Source organism: Macaca nemestrina, chromosome 17 (genome assembly GCF_043159975.1).
Source record: "Macaca nemestrina isolate mMacNem1 chromosome 17, mMacNem.hap1, whole genome shotgun sequence".
Lineage (NCBI taxonomy): Eukaryota > Metazoa > Chordata > Mammalia > Primates > Cercopithecidae > Macaca > Macaca nemestrina.
This window is the reverse complement of record NC_092141.1, coordinates 37,940,780-37,960,483: the sequence shown is the minus strand read 5'-3', so window position 1 is coordinate 37,960,483 and position 19,704 is coordinate 37,940,780. Positions and strand designations below refer to the sequence as shown.

At 56.5% G+C, this 19,704-nt stretch overlaps 2 protein-coding genes and 1 long non-coding RNA gene across 6 annotated transcripts in view; 2 read left to right on the top strand and 1 right to left on the bottom strand.

Moving 5' to 3' along the window:
• LOC139359523 (uncharacterized) overlaps window positions 1-2,867 on the top strand; it is a 37,406-nt gene extending 34,539 nt beyond the window's left edge. The window contains exon 3 of the long non-coding RNA XR_011615574.1: window positions 2,676-2,867. This is a non-coding gene — a long non-coding RNA (uncharacterized lncRNA). The remainder of the gene's footprint in view (window positions 1-2,675) is intronic.
• On the bottom strand, window positions 44-2,947 carry LOC139359522 (TBC1 domain family member 3B-like). Of its 3 annotated transcripts, none has more exons than XM_071082643.1 (5): window positions 2,813-2,947; window positions 2,473-2,551; window positions 2,234-2,316; window positions 908-947; window positions 44-420 (listed from the first exon to the last, which is right to left on the bottom strand). In XM_071082643.1, the coding sequence occupies exons 1-5, from the start codon at window positions 2,860-2,862 to the stop codon at window positions 112-114; spliced, it is 561 nt and encodes a 186-aa protein (XP_070938744.1). In that variant the 5' UTR covers window positions 2,863-2,947; the 3' UTR covers window positions 44-111. The 3 variants fall into 3 exon arrangements, with proteins under 3 accessions (XP_070938744.1, XP_070938745.1, XP_070938743.1); XM_071082644.1 differs by having other exon boundaries at window positions 2,479-2,551; XM_071082642.1 differs by having other exon boundaries at window positions 2,234-2,551.
• A 4,348-nt stretch (window positions 2,948-7,295) lies between these two features.
• On the top strand, window positions 7,296-17,865 carry LOC139359521 (TBC1 domain family member 3B-like). 2 transcript variants are annotated; one of them, XM_071082640.1, is made up of 15 exons: window positions 7,296-7,414; window positions 8,407-8,560; window positions 8,838-8,910; window positions 9,073-9,155; window positions 10,446-10,485; window positions 10,974-11,054; window positions 11,505-11,612; window positions 11,942-12,051; window positions 13,300-13,348; window positions 13,874-13,994; window positions 14,672-14,766; window positions 15,162-15,227; window positions 15,698-15,797; window positions 16,156-16,308; window positions 17,287-17,865. In XM_071082640.1, exons 2-15 carry the CDS (start codon window positions 8,511-8,513, stop codon window positions 17,754-17,756), a joined length of 1,599 nt encoding a protein of 532 aa, XP_070938741.1. In that variant the 5' UTR covers window positions 7,296-7,414; window positions 8,407-8,510; the 3' UTR covers window positions 17,757-17,865. The 2 variants fall into 2 exon arrangements, with proteins under 2 accessions (XP_070938741.1, XP_070938742.1); XM_071082641.1 differs by lacking the exon at window positions 8,407-8,560.
• The last annotated feature ends 1,839 nt before the right edge of the window (window positions 17,866-19,704 follow it).

Genomic DNA, 19,704 nt, shown 5'->3' with positions numbered 1-19,704 from the left:
GACATTAAGCTGGGACACAGTCTCCCTTCCCAGGATTGAAAGAGTGGATGGACACTCAGAGTCAGGACTGTGATCTGAACCTTTTCCTTCCTTCGGGTCACCAGGGCATCCCTAGCCTTGAGCTCCAGGTGGTCCCAGCCCTAGATTCAGATTCCCTCCCAGCAAGGTGACGCTTGCACAAATAGGCAGGGAAACCACCGACCAGGCCTGCAGTCCTCTGGGTGAGGACAGTGTGCCACCCACCCTCTGAGAGGCTGATGGTGCCAGGTCACAGCCAAGGGTGCCTGTCCCCTGTCTCTGCAGAGAGTGGTTCCTGGGGCCTCTCCCTCCACACATTACCTTTTTACTGTTCTTATATGTCTCCCATTGTCCCAGCATTTCCATCCACTTGCTCTTTCGTGTTATCTCCCGCCGCATTTGCTGTCAAATGAGGAATGTTGGCATTAGGGGAGCTGCCAGGCTTCCCAGAGCCGCCCGTGGATGCTGGATCTTGGGCTCTGGAGCCCAGGTGGACCCAGCTGGAGGGAGCCAAGGAAGGGCAGACCCTAAGGGTTGAGAACCTTTGAGCAAATGAGCACCAGTGGGCTGGCTTTGGGACCCCGGGACGTGCCATCCTCAGGCCACAGACACACCAGTCTTAGGTCAGGTCCCAGCCTCTAGGTGGGGTCCTGACACAGGCGGGCAGCCACCCCCAAGCCACAACTGTGGTCCTCACTTTGGAATCTTATCAAGCTGCCAAACTTACAGCAACCTGGGGTCAGGTCCAGCAGGGAGTGCTGCCCCTCCCAGGGACATCGTGTTGCCCTTACCCACCACCGCCCAGGCCAGCTGCCTCCTCTGCCTCACTGACCACCCGCCCAGTCCCCACATCCCTGGTTCAGCCCCTCCCCATGCATCAGGCTCTTACCTTCGCCTCCCGAGCAGTGGCAGGAGGCAGCTCTGTCTCACTGTAAGACAACCCAGGCAGAACTGAGGACCTGCACAAGGCCTGGAGCTCCCCGAGACTGGGAACCAACCCCCAGAAAGGACAGGCTCTGTCCCTATCTAGCTCAGGGCTCAGTCCAGGAAAAGACACAGGGAAGGGAGGACAAGGGCCTTCCTGTGGGGCTGACTCCCAGGAGGGGCAAGACCTGGGAGAAGAAGGAGTGTGGGGCCAGCCTGGGTGGGGTTACTGGGGCCCCTGGTGTGGGGGGTGGTCAGGCTGCACAATAAGGCTGCCCGTTCTGGACTGGAGGTGGTGCTTTCTGCTGGATCTGAGGAAGGTCAGCCCTGAGACTAGATGGGGGCCGCCCAGGGTGGGTGATCGGGCCCTCACAGGAGTCCCTCAGGGAGTGACCACATCACCCCACTATGGTCTAGGGAGCCTGCCCTGAGACCTGCCCAGTGCACCCTGGGACCACAAGGGTCCCATCCCACTTGACAGCCCCAAGACCCTTGCAGGGTCTGACCTCCCAGTGTCCACCTGCCTCTCCCTGCATGTGAACCACACACCCTGCGTTTCAGAAGCGGCACAACTCATAAGCTCACTCCCACTCTACTTCCCCTGGATCCTGTCTCTCCATCCTACGATCCCTGACAGATGGGCTCCTGGCTGGGCTCCTTTTACCTGGCCCCAGATCCCTTACCAGCACCAGATCCAGGGTCTTTAGCCACAAGCCCTGCTGCCTCCCTGGCCTCACCATGAGATGCCCAGAACGGGCACTGCCCATCTTCTCCCCCATTCCCTAGGGCCACTGCCCCCACTGTCCTCATGCCTTTCCCCCTTCCCCATGGGGACAATGAGGGCTGTAGCTCTAGGGAAATTGGGGGAGGACAGGGGCAGGTGGGCCCTCAGAGACCTGCTGGACAACAGCCCCAAGGTTCGGCCAGGCGTCCCCTCACCCTGTGGCCACAACACTTGGATCTCACTGGGTTGTCTCCAGGTAGACATGGCCAGACACTCAGGCTGCCCCCTCCTCTTGTGCTAACTTGTGGACAGAACTGCTGAGAGTCCAGGGGCCTGACCTAGCCCAGTCTCCATTCCCACCTGCTCCCTAGATGGGCCCCGCACCTCTGGCCTAACAGCAACCTCGGGCTGGACCTGCAGGGGAGCCAGGGAGGAATTCTGACCCTGGAAAGGAGGTTGACGCGACCTGGCAGGACATGTCCTACCTCAGAAAGGCCTTCCTAAAAGCAGACCCGTCCCTGAGCTGAGACAGGTGCTTTAGGGGTGAGGGGAGCACAGAGGACTCACTGCAGAATTCCAAAGTGATCAATGTTGTTGTAGATTTCAACAGGCTCAGGCCCCATGTCCTCTGGCAGCCCAGCTCGGTGTCCCTGTAACCCAGAGGAAGCCTTGGTGAGGGGTCCAAGGTAAAGGGTGTAAGGGCCTGGGGGTAGTGGCCACCCGTCCCCACCCTGTGCTCCTAGTGAGCCCAGGACCCTTTGACCAGGGTGCACTGGAACAGGCCTCCCTCCAAGAAGCAGACCGACCTGTACCTTCTCATAGTTCATAATGATGTCCTCTCGCTCCTGTGCCCACAAACTGTCCACGTCCTCTACCATGTCCATCCTGTGAGACAAAATTGTCTAAAGGTTACATTGTACCCGAGAGCTTCAGAGAAAACCTGAATTGCTCCTGCCGGGCTCCCAGATGCTGGCTGGTTGTATAACCTTCATTCCACCACCGCCCCCAGGTAACATGGCCCACACCTCCATGGGTCTCTGGAGTCTGAAGCTCCAAGCAGGGGATGGCATCTTCCCAAGGACTCGAGAAGAGTGGGACCGGACAGAGAATCCCGTTGTCCCCAAATGCCATGAAATGCTCACACACCTGCCCTGGCAGGTTGAATGGTGTCCACCTGCCAAGGGTAAAGGGCCCATCGTGGGCTATTCCAGGGATGTGGATGTGAACTGGGATCAGGCACCAGAGGTCTCTGAACGATCGGCCTCCTGGGATGCTCAGGACCACAGAGATGCCCAGTTTCCTGCGGAGAACAAGATCTCTCCTGACTGCTCCGTTCTACCCCGCTCATCACTTGGGCTACCGTGGCCCTTCAGTCTAACCAGTGAGGCTGCTTTAGGAATAATGCCGTCTGAGCAGGAGTGTGTTTGGTTTTGGGGATGAAAATGATCTACTGTCTCTAAAGCAGCCTCTGTGCTCCTGGAAATCACGGCTCTCGGGGAGGGACTGTGGACTCCACCATTCTGAGCTATCCCTACAGGAGGGGGCTTCATTTTCCTGGGCCACTGAGGAAGAACAGTGGGTCCTTGGTCCTGGAGAACATCTAGATGGACTGTCCCTCCTGGGAACACTCGGGGCAAAAGGCGAGCGAGGCCTCGAGAGGACCAGACAGAACAAGAAATACTCGGGGACAATCCCCAGAGCCCGGACCCCTTTGAACAGAAGGGAAGATAGTCTCCCTCCAGCCAGCCCTCCAGGGCCCCTTCATTTTCCACAACTGCCCAAGGGCAGAAGTCTCCCCATGCCACTCCCAGACAAGGGACTCATGGCCTCCAGGACTGTGAGACAGTAACATTCTGTTGTTGAGGGTGCCCAGTCTGTGGTCCTGTAAAACAGCCCTAGAAAACTAACACAGCCTGTTAGCCCACAGATAGTGGAGAGGCGGAATGAAATAATAATAGAAATATATGTGAAATAATAATAGAAATAAAGCATACAATAAATGTAATGGGCTTGAATCATCTCCGCATCATCCCTTCCCCGTCTCCCGGGCCCATGGAAGAGTTGTCTTCAAGAAACCTGGTCTCTGGTGCCAAAAAGTTTGGGGACCTCTGGTGTAAATGTTTCTAAAAATAGTTAAACAACGTAAGGTTTACCTGCTACAAATAATGCAGATTTAAATGCTAATAAAACTGGGTGCAAATGAAACACTCTTTCTGTGGTCCAGGGAATCTTAATAATTCTATCAGAAAGACTTGTAGCTTGGAACTGCAGCTGCCTTCCCACATCCTGTCCACTGTAAAGACCTGCAACACACACACACGCACACACACATGCACACACACGCACACACATGCAGGAACATAAATACATTCATACGCACAAACCTGCACACACACATGCACATACATACATACACATGCATATACCTACACACACACACACACACAGACACACACATACCTTGTGCTTCATGCCCTCACCAGGGTGTCCTGGGACAGAATGCATGTTTTTAGGAGAAATGAAGACAACTCAGGCCCCTCATTCTCCTGGTGTTTGCACAGGCGCCTTCTCTGCAGACCATGCTTCAGTGCCTTTCTTGGTTCTCCCTCTTACTGAAAGAGAGAGGCAGAGACCCCTACCCCTGTCACCCACCACCTCCACCCCTAGGCTGTCCCAGGCCCAGGTTCCAGAAATCTCCCAGGATCCGGGAACTAAGGGCAACCACTGGGTTCCACAGCCACTAGTCCATGGGTCAGGCGCCTCTCTGTCAGCTGACAAACCTTGGCTCTCATGCCCCACACCAAGCCAGCCACACCGCCATACCCCCACCAGCATTATTACTGCCTCCTGATGTTAGCCCTGACAACCGTACTTGCTAATAATCTTACCCCCTCACACGCTGGTCCAGGCAAGCCCAAAGGCCAGCACCCACCACCCACCCTTCCTGGGGGCCACTCTACTTTCTGCTTGCCCAGATGTCTTCACCTGGCTTTACCAAGCTAGAACAGATAACAGGGATGAGCCCCTGGCCTCTACCAGGAAGATTTGCCAAAATGCTCTCCATTTAGAAGGAGGAACAGTGATAGGGCCTACGAATGACCCCAGGATTGTCACCCAAGCAACAAGAAGGGCAAGGAGCCCAGTTTCTTGCCCTTACCCTGGGAAGATGTGGCCAGGGCACCACAAGGCCCTGGAGAGGGGTGGGTAGGAGAGCAGATCCAACCTCTTCTTGAGGAAGCAGCCACCACCCCAGGAAGCAGCAGATGGGGGCGCACAGGCAGAGCCCCCGGTGCTGTAGAGCAGGGCCAGCAGATCTGTACTCAGCCTCAGCCCCGGGGAGCTGCAAGACAGGCTGAGACCCTGATAGGTTTGGCTCTGTGTCCCCACCCAAAACTCATCCTTCCTGTGTCAAGGGAGGAACCTGGGGGAGGGGATTAGATCTGGAGACAGTTTCCCCCGTGCTGCTCCCCTGAGAGTGAGGGAGTCCTCAGGAGAGCTGATGGTTTCAAAGTGTGGCACTTCCTCATTCTCCACTCACTCCCTCCTGCCGCCTTGTGAAGAAGGTGCCTGCTTCCCCTTCGCCTTCTGCCATAATTGTAATTCCCTGAACTGTGAGTCAATTAAACCTCTTTCCTTTATAAACTACTCAGTCTCAAGTATTTATTATTATTTTTATTTTTTTTAACAGAGTTTCAATCTTGTCACCGAGGCTAGAGTGCAATGGCACCATCTAGGCTCACTGCAACCTCTGCCACCCAGGTTCAAGGGATTCTCCTGCCTCAGCCTCCCGAAGTAGGTGGGATGACAGGCGCCCGCCACCACGCCCAGCTAACTTTTTTTGTATTTTTAGTGGAGACGGGGTTTCAGCATGTGGCCAGGCTGGTCTTGAACTCCTGACCTCAGGTGATCCACCCGCCTCAGCCTCCCAAAGTACTGAGATTACACATGTGAGCCACCACGCCCGGCCTCAAGTATTTCTTTACAGCAGTGTGAAAACAAACTAAAACCCCTTCCCTGAGGTGCCTTCTGCTTAGGCAACCAGCTGCCCCATGCTCCTCCTCTGCCCCCTGGTCTTTCTGTTCCCCTGATGAGGGCCAAGTGATAAACAGGGCCAGTCACAGCCCCATCCTACTGCAGCCCGTGTGGCTGCTGGAGAGGCCGTGCCCCTTTCCTCATCCCAAGGGGCCCTGATACACTCTTTGTATCCTGGAGGAAACTGACCCCCTATTCTCTCACTGGTGCAACTTCTTCCAAGACCTCAAAGCTGGACAACGTGATCCGGTCTTTTTAAATGTCTCCACTTGCTAGGGCTGTCACTGGGACAGCACTAGAGGGTGGTGCCAATGGATGAATGGATGGATGGATGGATGGACAGTAGTCCAGGGATGATGTCCCTGTCTGTACTGACCTGGGCCCTTCCTCCAATGAGCAGCCTTCCTGAGTGAGTTTATACAATTGTCCCTTGGTATCCATGGAGGATTAGTTCTAGGGTGCCGGGGATGCCAAAATCCATGGATGCTCAAGTCCCTGATATAACATGGCCTAGTATTTACATAAAAGCTATTCACATCCTCCAGTAGACATTAGACCATTACTAGATCATTTGTGATATGTAATACAATGCAGATGCTATATAAATGGTTGGGATACTGTATTCTTTAGGGAATGATGACAAGAACAAAGTCTGCACATGTTCACTAGAGACATAACCATGCAATTTATTTTCTGAATATTTTCCATCTGCTGTTGCTGAATCCACAGATGCAGAGCTCCCAGATATGAGGGCCAAGTGTGCTTTGAGAGTAGGGTGGGTGAGGTTGCTAATGAGTACAGGGGAGCAGCTGTCGATCAGAGGTCCCTGCATTGAGGCATCTGGATGCCCTATCTTGGGACTTGAGACTCCGTTTGAATGGCACAGGCAGACTGAGTCCAGGTCAAAGTTCACCCCTTGAAGCTTCATTTTATCCCAAGCTCTTTCTGGACCCTGGAATTTGGCATCCCCTAGGCCCTGGCAGGAAGGACAGATGAACCAGATTTTAGATAACATGTCTGGAATAGAGTGAGGCCCTACTGTGTGCCTGGCACTTTCCCCACAGGATCCTCTAGCTAGAACATTCAAGGGTCATGGTGAGAAATACCCAGTTAAAATATCAGAAATTTAAAAAAAAGATACCATTAGAGACACGAAAATACCATCAAGTAATAGTAGTAGCATTTGCATTCTGAGATTCAACAGTAGTGGTCACTTCCCTCCATCCTTATGTGTATCCCACACCACCCTGGGCGAGGAGGGCTGAGGTGAGGGAACACCCGTGGATGCTCTGATACTGGTCCTGGGCCTCGGGGGTGACAGTGATGAGGAACTGGGTGCACACATGAATGGGGCAGCCAGGCCTGGCCAGAGAAGGCACACACACGTGCACAGATGCGTTTACCCATGTACAGGTGTGCACGCATGCACACAAACACATTGCAGGCAGGCATGTGGCCGCCTCAGGCAGCGGAGGACCCTGACTCTGGGCCCTGCTGACCCGGGCAAGGCCCCACTGTGATGCGTGCCATGACCTCAGAATGTCACTGGTGCTTAGCACCAATCCGCTGTCCGGCCTGCCTCTGTGTTCTACGGCAGTTACCCACGCACAGTGGTATCAGCTACACACGCACAGTGGTATCTGGGACCAGTTTTGTGGACTCAAAGGTTTTCTACCTGAGAGACATAACGCAGGCCAACTGATTCATCGGAATCAGGTGAGTGCGACCTGCTCTCTTCCCTCCAGGCTGACTTGGGGACAGTGGCTATGCTGTGGGTGGTGTTGGCCTCTGGGCAGCTACCGAGGAGGGTCATCCCTGAGCGCTCACTGGGCGCCCGTTCTACACTGCCAGTGTAGACGATTGGCTCTTTCGTCCTCATGGTGGCTTCATAGAGTGAGTGCTGTTCCCTAGTGTACCCATTCGATAGGTGAGACGTCTGGGGTCAGGGAGGCGGTTACCGGCCTGGGAATCCAGACAGGACCCTGGGTTTTGCTCTCAGCCCTGCCGTACGCTGTGCTGGAATTCAGGCCTGAACCCGGTGACCTCCCTGCCCTAGATCCCAAGTCTTCCCAGGTTTCCCATCCTGATGGGGCAGAGCCTGGCCCTGGCAGAGCCACTGGGATAGATCCACTGTGGGTGGGGGAATAGGAGGGTCCTCAGAACACCTCTGTGCCCTAAGCTGGGTCCTGATGGTGGCTGTGGGCCTCACTGAACACACATGGTCCCTTGTCCTGGGGAACCTTCTGTCCTTGGGTAGCTGTGGAAAATGAAGGAGCCCTGGAGGGCTGGCTGGGGGGAGACTATCTTCTCTTCTGTTCAAAGGGGTCCGGGCACTGGGGTTCTCTCCACATATTTCTTGCTCTGTCTGGTCCTTTCGAGGCCTCGCCCTCCTTTTGCCCCAAGTGTTCCCAGGAGGGATGGTCCATCCAGGTGTTCTCTGGGGCCAAGGACCCACTGTCCTTCCTCAGCGACCTGGGAAAATGAAGCCCCCTCCTGTAGGGACAGCTCAGAATGGTGGAGTCCAGTCCCTCCCCGAGTGAGGGTTTCCACTAGCACAATAGATCATTTTCATCCCCCAAACCGAACACCCTCCTGCTCAACTGGCATTATTCCTAAAGTGGCTTCACTGTTCAGACTCAACAGCCACGGGAGCCAAAGTGATGAGTGGAGAAGAACAGAGCAGTCAGGAGAGATCTTGTTCCCTGTAGGAAACTGGACATCTCTGTGGTCCTGAGCATCCCAGGAGGCCGATTGTACAGAGACCTCTGGTCGCTGACCCCAGTCTCCCTCCATATCCCTGGAATAGCCCATCATGGGCCCTTCACCCTTGGCAGGTGGACACTATTCAACCTGCTGGGGCAGGTGTGTCCCCATTTCATGGCATTTGGGGATGATGGGACTCTCTGTCGAGGTCGCACTGTCCTCAAGTCCTTGGGATGATGCCCACCCCTGCTTGGGACTGGAGACTGCAGAGACTCATGCATGTGTGGGACACTAGGTCTGGCGCCTTTTTACCTGGGGGCGGTGGTGGAATGGGGGTTACGCAGCCAACCAGCATCTGGGAGCCTGGCGGGAACGGTTCAGGTGTTCTCCGAAGTTCTCAAGTACAATGTAACTTTTAGATGATTTTGTCTCACAGGATGGTAATCGTAGAGGATGCAGATAGTTTGTGGGCACAGGAGCGAGAGAATATCATCATGAACTATGAGAAGGTACAGGTCGGTCTGCTCCTTGGAGGGAGGCCTCTTCCAGTGCGCCCTGGTCAAAGGGTCCTGGGCTCCCTAGGAGCACAGAGTGGGCACGGGTGGCCACTACCCCCAGGCCCTTGCACCCTTTGCCTTGGACCCCTCACCAAGCCTCCCTCTGGGTTACAGGGACACCGAGCCGGGCTGCCAGAGGACATGGGGCCTGAGCCTGTTGGAATCTACAACAACATTGATCGCTTTGGGATTGTGCAGTGAGTCCTCTGTGCTCCCCTCACCCCTGAAGCACCTTTCTCAGCTCAGGGATGGGTTTGCTTTCAGAAAGGCCTTTCTGAGGCAGGACTGCCTCGCCGGGTCAGGCCAACCTCCTTTCCAGGGTCAGAACTCCTCCCTGACTCCCCTGCAGGTCCAGCCCGAGGTTGCTGTTAGGCCAGAGGGGCGGGGCCCATCTAGGGAGCGAGTGGGAATGGAGACTGGCCTAGGTCAGGCCCCTGGACTCTCAGCAGTTCTGTCCCCAAGTTAGCACAAGAGAAGCGGGCTAGCCTGAGGGTCTGGCCATGTCTACTTGGAAACAACGCCAGTGAAATCCAAGGGTTGTGGCTACAGGGTGAGGGGACGCCTGGCCCAGCCTCAGGGCTGTTGTCCAGCAGGTCTCTGAGGGCCCACCTGCCCCTGTCCTCCCTCATTTCCCTAGAGCTACAGCCCTCACTGTCCCCATGGGGAAGGGGGAAAGGTATGGGAACGATGGGAGCGGTGGCCCTAGGAGAATGGGGGAGAAGATGGGCAGGGCCCCGTTCTGGGTATTTCATGGTGAGGCCAGGGAGGCAGCAGGGCTTGTGGCTAGAGACCCTAGGTCTGGTGCTGGGAAAGGACCTGGGGCCATGTAAGAGGAGCCCAGCCAGGAGTCCATCCCTTAGGGTTCATAGGATGGAGGGACAGAGGATCCCGGGGGAGGTAGGGTGGCAGGGAGCTGATGAGCCGTGCCACTTCTGAAAGGCAAGGTGTGTGGGTCAGGTGCAGGGAGAGGCAGGTGGAAACTGGGAGTCAGAACCTGCAAGGGCCTTGGGGCTGTTAAGTGGGATGGGGCCCTGGTACACCAGGAGTACACCGGGAAGGTCTCAGGGCAGGCTCCCTTGACCCTGGTGGTGTGATGTGGTCACTCCCTGAGGGACTCCTGTCAGGGCCCTGTCGCCCACCCTGGGCAGCCCCCATCCCACCTCAGGCCTGACCTTTCTCAGCTCCAGCAGAAAGCACCACCTCCAGTCCAGGACGGGCAGCCCCATTGTGCAGCCTGACCACCCCCCACACCAGGGGCCCCAGTAACCCCGGCCAGGCTGGCCCCGCACTCCCTCTTCTCCCAGGTCCTGCCCCTCCTGGGAGTCAGCCCCACAGGAAGGCCCTTGTCCTCCCTTCCCTGTGTCTTTTCCTGGACTGAGCGCTGAGCTGGATAGGGACAGAGCCTGTCCTTTCTGGGGGTTGGTTCCCAGTCTCGGGGAGCTCCAGGCCCTGTGCAGGTCCTCAGTTCTGCCTGGGTTGTCTTACAGTGAGACAGAGCTGCCTCCTGCCACTGCTCAGGAGGCGAAGGTAAGAGCCTGATGCATGGGGAGGGGGCTGGTCCAGGGATGTGGGGACTGGGCGGGTGGTCGGTGAGGCAGAGGAGGCAGCTGGCCGGGGCAGTGGCGGGTGAGGGCAACACGATGTCCCTGGGAGGGGCAGCACTCCCTGCTGGAACTGACCCCAGGTTGCTGTAACTTTGGCAGCTTGATAAGATTCCAAAGTGAGAACCACAGTTGTGGCTTGGGGGTGGCTGCCCGCCTGTGTCAGGACCCCACGTAGAGGCTGGGACCTGACCTAAGACTGGTGTGTCTGTGGCCTGAGGATGGCACGTCCCGGGGTCCCAAAGCCAGCCCACTGGCGCTCATTTGCTCAAAGGCTCTCAACCCTTAGGGTCTGCCCTTCCCTGGCTCTCTCCAGCTGGGTCCACCAGGGATCCAGAGCCCAAGATCCAGCATCCACGGGCGGCTCTGGGAAGCCTGGCAGCTCCGCTAACTCCAACATTCCCCATCTGACAGCAAATGCGGCGGGAGATAACACGAAAGAGCAAGTGGATGGAAATGCTGGGACAATGGGAGACATATAAGAACAGTGAAAAGGTAATGTGTGGAGGGAGAGGCCCCGGGAACCACTCTGCAGAGACAGGGGACGGGCACCCATGGCTGTGGCCTGGCACCGTCAGCCTCTCAGAGGGCGGGTGGCACACTGTCCTCACCCAGAGGACTGCAGGCCTGGTCGGTGATTTGCCTGCCTATTCGTGCAAGCGTCACCTTGCCGGGAGGGAATCTGAATCTAGGGCTGGGACCACCCGGAGCTCAAGGCTAGGGATGCCCTGGTGACCCAAAGGAAGGAGAATGTTCAGATCAGAGTCCCGACTCTGAGTGTCTATCCACTCTTTCAGTCCTGGGAAGGGAGACTGTCTCCCAGCTTAATGTCACCTCTAACGAGGAATCATGGGGCCAAAACCAACCATTTCCAGAATCCTCGGGCTCTGGTCCTCACTGGGGTCGCCCCGTGGCCTGTGACACCAGGTTGTTTTCTGCCCACAGCTGAGAGATCGAGTATATAAGGGCATTCCCATGAACATCCGGGGCCAAGTGTGGTCAGTCCTGCTGAACATACAGGAAGTCAAGTCGAAAAACCCCAGAACATACAAGGTACACTCAGCCGGAGCACGACAAACAGGACAGGCCGTGTCAGGGGCTCAGGTCTCCAGCTGGAGGGAGCATCAAGCCCAGGCTGGGGGGTGGGTAGGATGGTCAGATGCACATCCTGGGCACGGACGGTGACATAGTCGCCACAGACAAACTTGGCTCTGGTGACCCTCCCCGGCTTCAGTAACAAGCCAAAAAGCAGCTTTGTGCAGAAGGAAACCTTCCTGCTTTCCTTCCTTCCCGGAGTGCTGACTGTGGGCTGACTGCCATTTGGGGTTGGGAGTCTTCCATCCGTTCTGAGGCTGCTTCCTCCTCTTGGCCCTGCCCTACAGGTCATGAAGGAGAAGGGCAAGAGGTCATCTGAACACATCCACCAGATCGATGTGGACATGAGCAGGACATTAAGGACTCACATCTTCTTCAGGGATCGATACGGAACCAAGTAAGCCTATGGGAGCCACAGGGTCTCAACAGAGATGGAGTGAACGAAAGGGATGGGGGCTTCCCCGGAGAAGAGGCCAGGGTCACCCAGGAGGGATGACAGAGCTGCCAAGACCTCCCCTGACCCAGGGAGCAGCCGGCACCATGAACTGAGCACCTGGTTCCAAGCCCTGGGCCAGACTGGAACATGTGGGGCCAGAACCCAGGAGGATCCTGAGGAGACAAAAGGCAGCAAACAAAATCATGCACAATGGTGAAAGGTGCTCTCCCGGACCCACGGGGACCCATGGTAGGACTCACGGGAGGGTGGCAGGATGGAGGGCCCATGAGCCTCTCCAGGCAACACTGACAGCACCAAATGCTGGGGCAATTAGGGGTCCTGGAAACTGTCATCCTGGTCTGCTGGGAACAGGACATGGCACAGCCACTTTGGCAGCCAGTTTGGCAGTGACTCACAAAGCTCAATGGACTTGAACCACGTGTCCCCAAAGTATCACAAATATTGAACCCACTGATTTGAAAACTGATGTCCACATGAAACCTGCATGCCACGTCCGCTGCTTGATTCATCGTCACTCACACAAGGAGCCTTCGGGGACAGTCTTCAACATGGGAAGGGGGAGAGCAAGGCTGGTCCTCCCTTCAAACGGAAGACCCAGTGAGAAAAGGGAATGAGCCAGTGATGCCCGCACGAACGCGGGTGGATCCTAGATGCATTTTGCTGAGGGAAAGAAGCCAGACCCAATAAGCTACCACATAGGATTCCCATTCCTGGGCCATTCTGGAAAAGGCCAAACCATAGGGATTGAGAAGCAGTCTGGGTGGCCGGAGGCTGAGGGATCAGGGAGAGGCTGGGTGCATAGGGGCCACCCTGGAGACTTGGAAGATGAAGGAGTCACTTCAGGAGGGGCTGGAGCGGTCGCCAGGAGACTCTGCCCATTGGTTTAGAACCGTGGAGGAACTGTACACCCAAAGGCTGAACTGGCGTGTGTGCAAATTGAAAATAAATAAAGAAAATCATTCAGAGTGAAAAGGATCAGGCGAGTCACTGTACAACTGGGCTATCTGCATGTCACAGATGTGGATTTTCCTGAAACATTTCCTCAAAGTCAAAGGCCCTGAAGAGCTCACTGCTTATCTGGTGAATCATCTGAACCTAAAGTGGGATTTGTTGTTAGGCTTTGTAGACAAAGTGAAACTTACGGCATCTGCACAAAACAAACAAAAGCCTCCTTTCTCTGTTTCCTAGGCAGCGGGAACTATTCTACATCCTCCTGGCATATTCGGAGTATAACCCGGTGAGTATTCCCGGCAGTGACGTTCCCGGGCAGTATTTCCCTGTTCACAGGAGTGGGTGTCTGGTGGGGGTGTCGCTGCTTCTTTTAAAATTAGTATTTGTGAGCCACCAGGATATAGGAGGTAGGACTCCGGCTCACTGCTGGCATAAACCTCTAAGCAAGGGGGTGGTCTCAAGGGGTCAAGCTGAGACACAAAGGAGTCGGGGCCTGGACTCCTGGTGTCACCTGGGTCTGACCACCACTTCTCAGAACAAGAAATGATGCCCTCCTCTTGGGGCTGCCCCAAAGCCCAGGAGCTTGGCAGGATCGCATGCGGGATGGTGCCATCAGGAGACAGTTTGGACAAGGTGCTGAAGTGCCTGATGGACTTGGCTCTTGTCATGAAATGAATTTGCATCCTGAGGAAGCCTCTTCATCAGAGGAAGCCTCCCCAGTCACCTCTGCCCTCTCCAATGACATGAGTCCTCCCAGGTGACCTTAGTCCTCCCAGGTGATATCCTTTCACGGTGACTCTGGCTCTTGCAGGAGGTGGGCTACTGCAGGGACCTGAGCCACATCGCGGCCTTGTTCCTCCTTTATCTGCCTGAGGAGGATGCATTCTGGGCACTGGTGCAGCTGCTGGCCAGGGAGAGGCACTCCCTGCAGGGTAGGTGAACAGGTGCCCAAGGGACCTCATGCAGTCAGACCCAGGGATGGCCACCCTGGCCAGATGATCTCAGCTTTCAGCCAAGGCACCTTCCTTGGCCAGCTCCTTGGGAGTCTTTAGGATGTCTCTGCTGAGGGTCCCACAGGGGTCCGCGGCTGACCCCAAAGCCCAAGTCAGACGCCTTTCATCCCCATCAGCGGAGGGCATCTCATCCTCCCCGTGGCCACCCTCTGTGTCCTGCTGCCACGCCCTCTGGATCTGATTGTGTAGCTGACTCTCCAATCCCTGAGAATCCTGCTGCCCTTGGTGCCCATGAATGGGCCGACCAATCCCAGGTGGCAGCATCTCCCCAACCCGTGTCCCCTGGCCTGAACTCACTTCCAGGAGACGACCAAGAGCCCAGCACCCACCCTGCTCTGGCTGCCGTGTGGTGGCCTCAAGTCATGTTTGCCCTTTTTGCACCCTGGTCCAGGAGGCGTCCAGGGGAACCTCCAGCCAGGCTCCAGGGGATGTTCCTGCCCCACGTCCCCAGAGCAAAGGCTGCATGGTGGGTCACCAGATGGGAGGGTGAAAGGCCTTGAGGTTTGGGGGCCTCTCCAGCTGCCCAGCTCTTCCTGCTGATGGCTCCACATCTTGGGGGAAGGCTCTGATTTCTTGATGGGCTGGGGGCTTCTCAGGATTCCACAGCCCAAATGGCGGGACAGTCCAGGGCCTCCAAGACCATCAGGAGCATGTGGTCCCCACGTCACAACACAAGACCAGGTGGCATCTGGTGAGTTTATGGCGTCTGGCGAGCAAGCTTGGGCTCTTCCCCAGAGACTCTGCCTCCCGTGGCGCTGGAGGAACGGGGACTGGAGCCCCTGGTGGGGCTGGTGACTGGATGAGTCCAGCCAGGGCCTGACCTGGGACGTCGGGTTCTCCATGGGCTGGGAGTTGGATTCCTTTCCTGCCCTGGAGGAGACAGAGGCACAGGGATGGGGGCCCAGCTCCCGCAGAGCAGGGCAAAGGGCAGTGTGTCCACGGGAGTGTGGGAAGGGGCCGGTGTTGGGGGGAGCCCTGGACACCGCCCAGTGTTCTGCACTAGGGGAAGGGTCTTCAGAGGCCCTGGAAGAGGGAGGTTTTTAGGGCAGCCCAGGGGGCCCTGAGCACCTCTGTTCCTCCCATCAGGACAAGGAAGGTCTTTGCGTGCAGGATTCCTCCTTAGGCTGGCTTCTCCAGACGTTGAATGACGGGGTAAGAAGGCACAGGGAGACCCTGGCTCAGGGACCCTCCTTGCCCTGCAGTGCCCTGCTTCCCCAGCCTGGGGGTCTGGCTCAGCCACAGCCCACAGGGGGCTCCGCCCACAGGGGGGGCCTCACAGGACACCCAAACCAAACCCTCTGCCCAAGAGGGGTCATCCCAGGGCAATGACTGGAGCTCAGGACCAGCCTTATAGGCAGACTGGGCCAAGACCTGACTTGGGAGGGATCAGGGAAGCCTCAAGCCCTGGGCAAGCCCCTCTCTCCAGGAGCCACACCCCCACTCCAATGAGTGCCCCCCATGAGGAGCTGCAAGACCTTGTCTGACCCAGCGCCCTGGAGGGCTCAGGAAACCCTCATGGGGAAGGTCACTGACTCTGGGGACTGAAGCCCCAGTGGGCTCAGTTCGAGCCACCAGCCCCAGCCTGGAAGGGCTACAGTCTCCCACACCTGCTATCCCCACAGATCTCTCTTGGGCTCACCCTGCGCCTGTGGGACGTGTATTTGCTGGAAGGAGAACAGGTGTTGATGCCGATGACAAGCATTGCCTTTAAAGTTCAGAGGAGTAAGTCTACATGTGCCCAGTTGGGCCTGGGGAGCCCTGGGGTCAGACGCTGACTTACCCGAGGGCAGCTTCCTCACACTGTCCTCATGATCCTCTGTTCTGGCCCAGAGGGAGGTCTGGCCAGGTGGGCTGGGCAAGGCACAGTGACACCGAGCCCGTCCCCCACATGACCCAGATGAATGTCGTGAGCACTTCCCTACCCAATTCCCCCAGCCACGGTCTCCTGTGCACATCCAAACCCCTGGGGTGGCCACAAAAGATTCCCGCATCGCCTAGTGGGAGACTGAAGTGGCCACGGGGTATCAGCTGTGCCCCCTCCCAGGGAACTCTCCTGACCTGATGTCCACCCTGTCCCTAGAGCGCCTCATGAAGACATCCAGGTCTGGCCTGTGGGCACGGTTTCGGAACCTGTTCTTCCATACCTGGGAGTCGGATGATGACTCTGTGCTCAAGCATCTTAGGGCCTCTACGAAGAAACTAACAAGGAAGCAAGGGGACCTGCCACCCCCAGGTGAGCTCCAGTGCCATGTCCCCCCCCATGTCACCCTCTGGGGCAGTCAATAATAGGGGAGTGCCCGAGACCTGCAACCCTACTACCTGGGCCTTCCTCTTCACCTTTTCTTCCTCCTCTTCCTCCTGGACTCTAAGAAAGTACAGGAGGCCCACCGGTCCTCACGGCAGGCGCTCAGTGCGTGTGTACTGGATGTGTTGTGCCCGCAGGAGGGCGATGTGGGCAAGACCTTCCAACAAGCCGCCTCCCACATTCCACAGTGTCTCTGTCTCCCCATCACAAGGCCATCAAGGGCACTAAAGAAGCCAGACCCATTTGTGGGAAACCCTGCCCCTCCCTGCAAGCACCCACCACCTCAGAGAGCAGCAGAGGCCCCTCACTCCTGCACGCTCCTCCAAGGTTTCCAGGACAACAAGCCTTGAGCCAGGGAGACAAGGGAATCGGGTGTCCCTGACCCCAGAGCATTCAGGGAGAGGGCACAGGCTGCACCCCAGGCGAGAGCCAGAGCCAAGAATTCAGCCAGATGTGGGAACGGTCAGTCCTGGCATGGACTGGGCAGCCCAGGAAGGCAGAGGGTGACCCACATCCAGGTCCAATCACCCACTGTGGAGATGGGTCCCCATGTGAGGTGACAAGGGGCTGGGTGACATCCAAGTCCCCTCCCACCTGAGTTCTCACTGGGGGCTGTATCCCTGGCCCAACAGCCCTGGGACAAGGGTGTGTGGTAGAAATCCCCCAGCCAGTCCGAACCCTGGGGGCAGTCCTAGGAGCTACCTGTCATGCCCTGATAGCTTCCCCATGCCAGGCAGCACACACCCCTCCCTCTGGGATCAGCAGACTACAGGCATGTCCTGAGTGTCAGACCCCGGGGCCACACAGAGATCCTGAGGACTCCAGAGACCCAGGCAGGTGGGGCCTGGCCGGGAAAGGCCTACATGGGCTCAGTGGAGACGCTGACCACGTCTGTTTTTCTTTCAGCCAAACCCGAGCAAGGGTCCTCGGCACCGAGGCCTGTGCTGACTTCAAGTGGCAGAATGACCCTCTGCAAGGGGGACAGGCAGACCCCTCCAGGCCCACCAGCCCGGTTCCAGCGGCCCATTTGGTTAGTTTCCCCACCATGGGCACCTCGTTCTTCCACATCTTGTCCTGGTGTGGCTGTCCGGGAAGACACCTACCCTGTGGGCACTCAGGATGTGCCCAGCCCGGTCCCGGCTCAGGGAAGACCTCAGGGTTCCTGGAGATTCCTGGAGTGGAACTCGATGCCCCGGCTCCCGACGGACCTGGATGTAGGGGGCCCTTGGTTCCCCCATTATGATTTCGAACAGAGCTGCTGGGTCCGTGTCCCTCCTGAATGTGTCCTGGACAGCCCCGGGACTGTGGGACAGGGCCAGCTCGAGAAGCCCGCGGGGACCCTGACACCAGGCCCTGCCCAGGCCCATCAGGACTGAGGGAGGCCAGGAGATATCCCACTACAACAGGGCACCCCGTCTACGGACAAGAGACTTGCACCCAATTTCTACAATGGCACCGTATCCCAGGAAGACCAGCTGGCCACCTGCTGGCAGGTAGAACACCCTGCGGAGGGGGTGAGATTGGCTTTCACCGCACTGAGCCACAATGTGGACATGGACTTCCAGCCCTGCCCTGCACCCAGCACTGATTCCAACCAGGACGGCTCCTTTACAGCTAGGGACGAGCAGCAGCGCGCTCCCACCTCAGGGCCTTGCCTCTGTCACCTCTACTTGGAAAATTCTCATTTCCCTCCAGGGTTCTAGAAGCATCTGGGGCAGGGCTCATGGCTGGATAACTCCCCAAGACTTAACAACCCAAGCAAACTTCACGTCCTCGTTTTATTTTTTGTTAAACTTATGAAAATTGATTAAGAAAGTGTGCAGCTCGAAAGACCTTCACAGATGGAACACACCAGCCCCCAGATCACAAAGCCAACCATGCCCAGCCCCTCCCAGCACCCCCAGCCGTGTGACCAGCTTTCTGAATTCCCACAACACCGTGTGCCTGCCTTTGTGTTTTCAACTCATAGATGATTAACCCCCTTCATGTTTTAAAATAAATGTTTTCTGTTGAAATTAGTTTAGATATAAAAGATTGAAAAGGCACTACAGTGGCCTCCTACACCTTCCATCCAACTGCCCCTAATAATGACGTTTTGCAGTTCCATGGCACATAACAAATTTAGACTGGGTGTGGTGGCTCACACCTGTAATCCCAGCAATTTGAGAGGTCGAGGCAGGACGTTCAGGTTCACTTGAGTCTAGAAGTCTGGGACCAGCCTGGGAAACACAGGTGGACCCTGTCTCTAGAGAAAAGACAAAGAAATTAGCCTGGCATGGTGGCGGGTGCCTATGGTCCCACTTAGGAGGCTGAGGCAGGATTGCTGGAGCCCATGAGTTCCAGAAAGCAGTGAGCCATGACTGCACCACTGCACTCCAGCCTGGGTGACCGAGTCAGACTTCCCCTCTTAAAAAAATTAACAATTTAACGTGGGTACAATCCTATTAACTAAATAATAATGCGAACTATTATCTAAGGTTATTAAGGCTGGAATTATCCCATTTTTGCCTAACTTCTCATACCTGTCCCTAGATCCCACCTCGGACTCGCCCTCTGCCTTCAGCTCATGTCACCTCAGCTTCCTCCAGATGGTTCAGCAAACACACACCTGGGCTGAATGGTAGAGCTGATTGCTCGTACACAAGGGGAGACCTGTGGGCAGGGGTTTTCAAACTTATACAGCAAATGAGTTTTCCATGGTGTTCTGGAGAGCACCCTTTGAGAAACACTTTGACAGTGAATCCAGGCCCCAGTATCCATCAGCTGATGTAGTGAATTTTGTGGAAGCTCAGTGAACACCTGCTCTGCAGGGTGCATGTGAAAGGGGAGAGGATGAGTAAGCTGCAGATAAAGAAGACAGGACACAGGGGGTCTGTCGAAGCTCTATCCCCTGCCTTCAGCACTCACGGATCAAATCCAACTCTTAGGGAATGGTGGCCACATGCTGGGCCAGCTCCAGGCTCTGAGGATCTGAGAGTGAGTGATGCAGAGCCAGGCCTTGCCCTCGGGGAACTCTCCAGCGTACACCTCCCTCTACCCTCCCAGCGCCCTGCAAAGCAGGCGTCAATGTCATTGTTTATGCACAGAGGAGGAACCTGACTGTTAGACAGGTTCCTGGGTTTTCCAGGGTTGCACGGCTTCTGGGAGACAGGTGTGACCCTGAGGACAGGGCACAGGCCAGTGTAATGCCAGGTTGGAATGAGCTGTGATCTGTACCATGTAGAGGCCTAGGCCAAGGTGGGAGTGACTGATGACCAGGTCAGCCAGGTGGCTGAAAACACTCTTGGGTCCTCACCTGCTGGCTCCCAGGAGTCTGGAACTGCC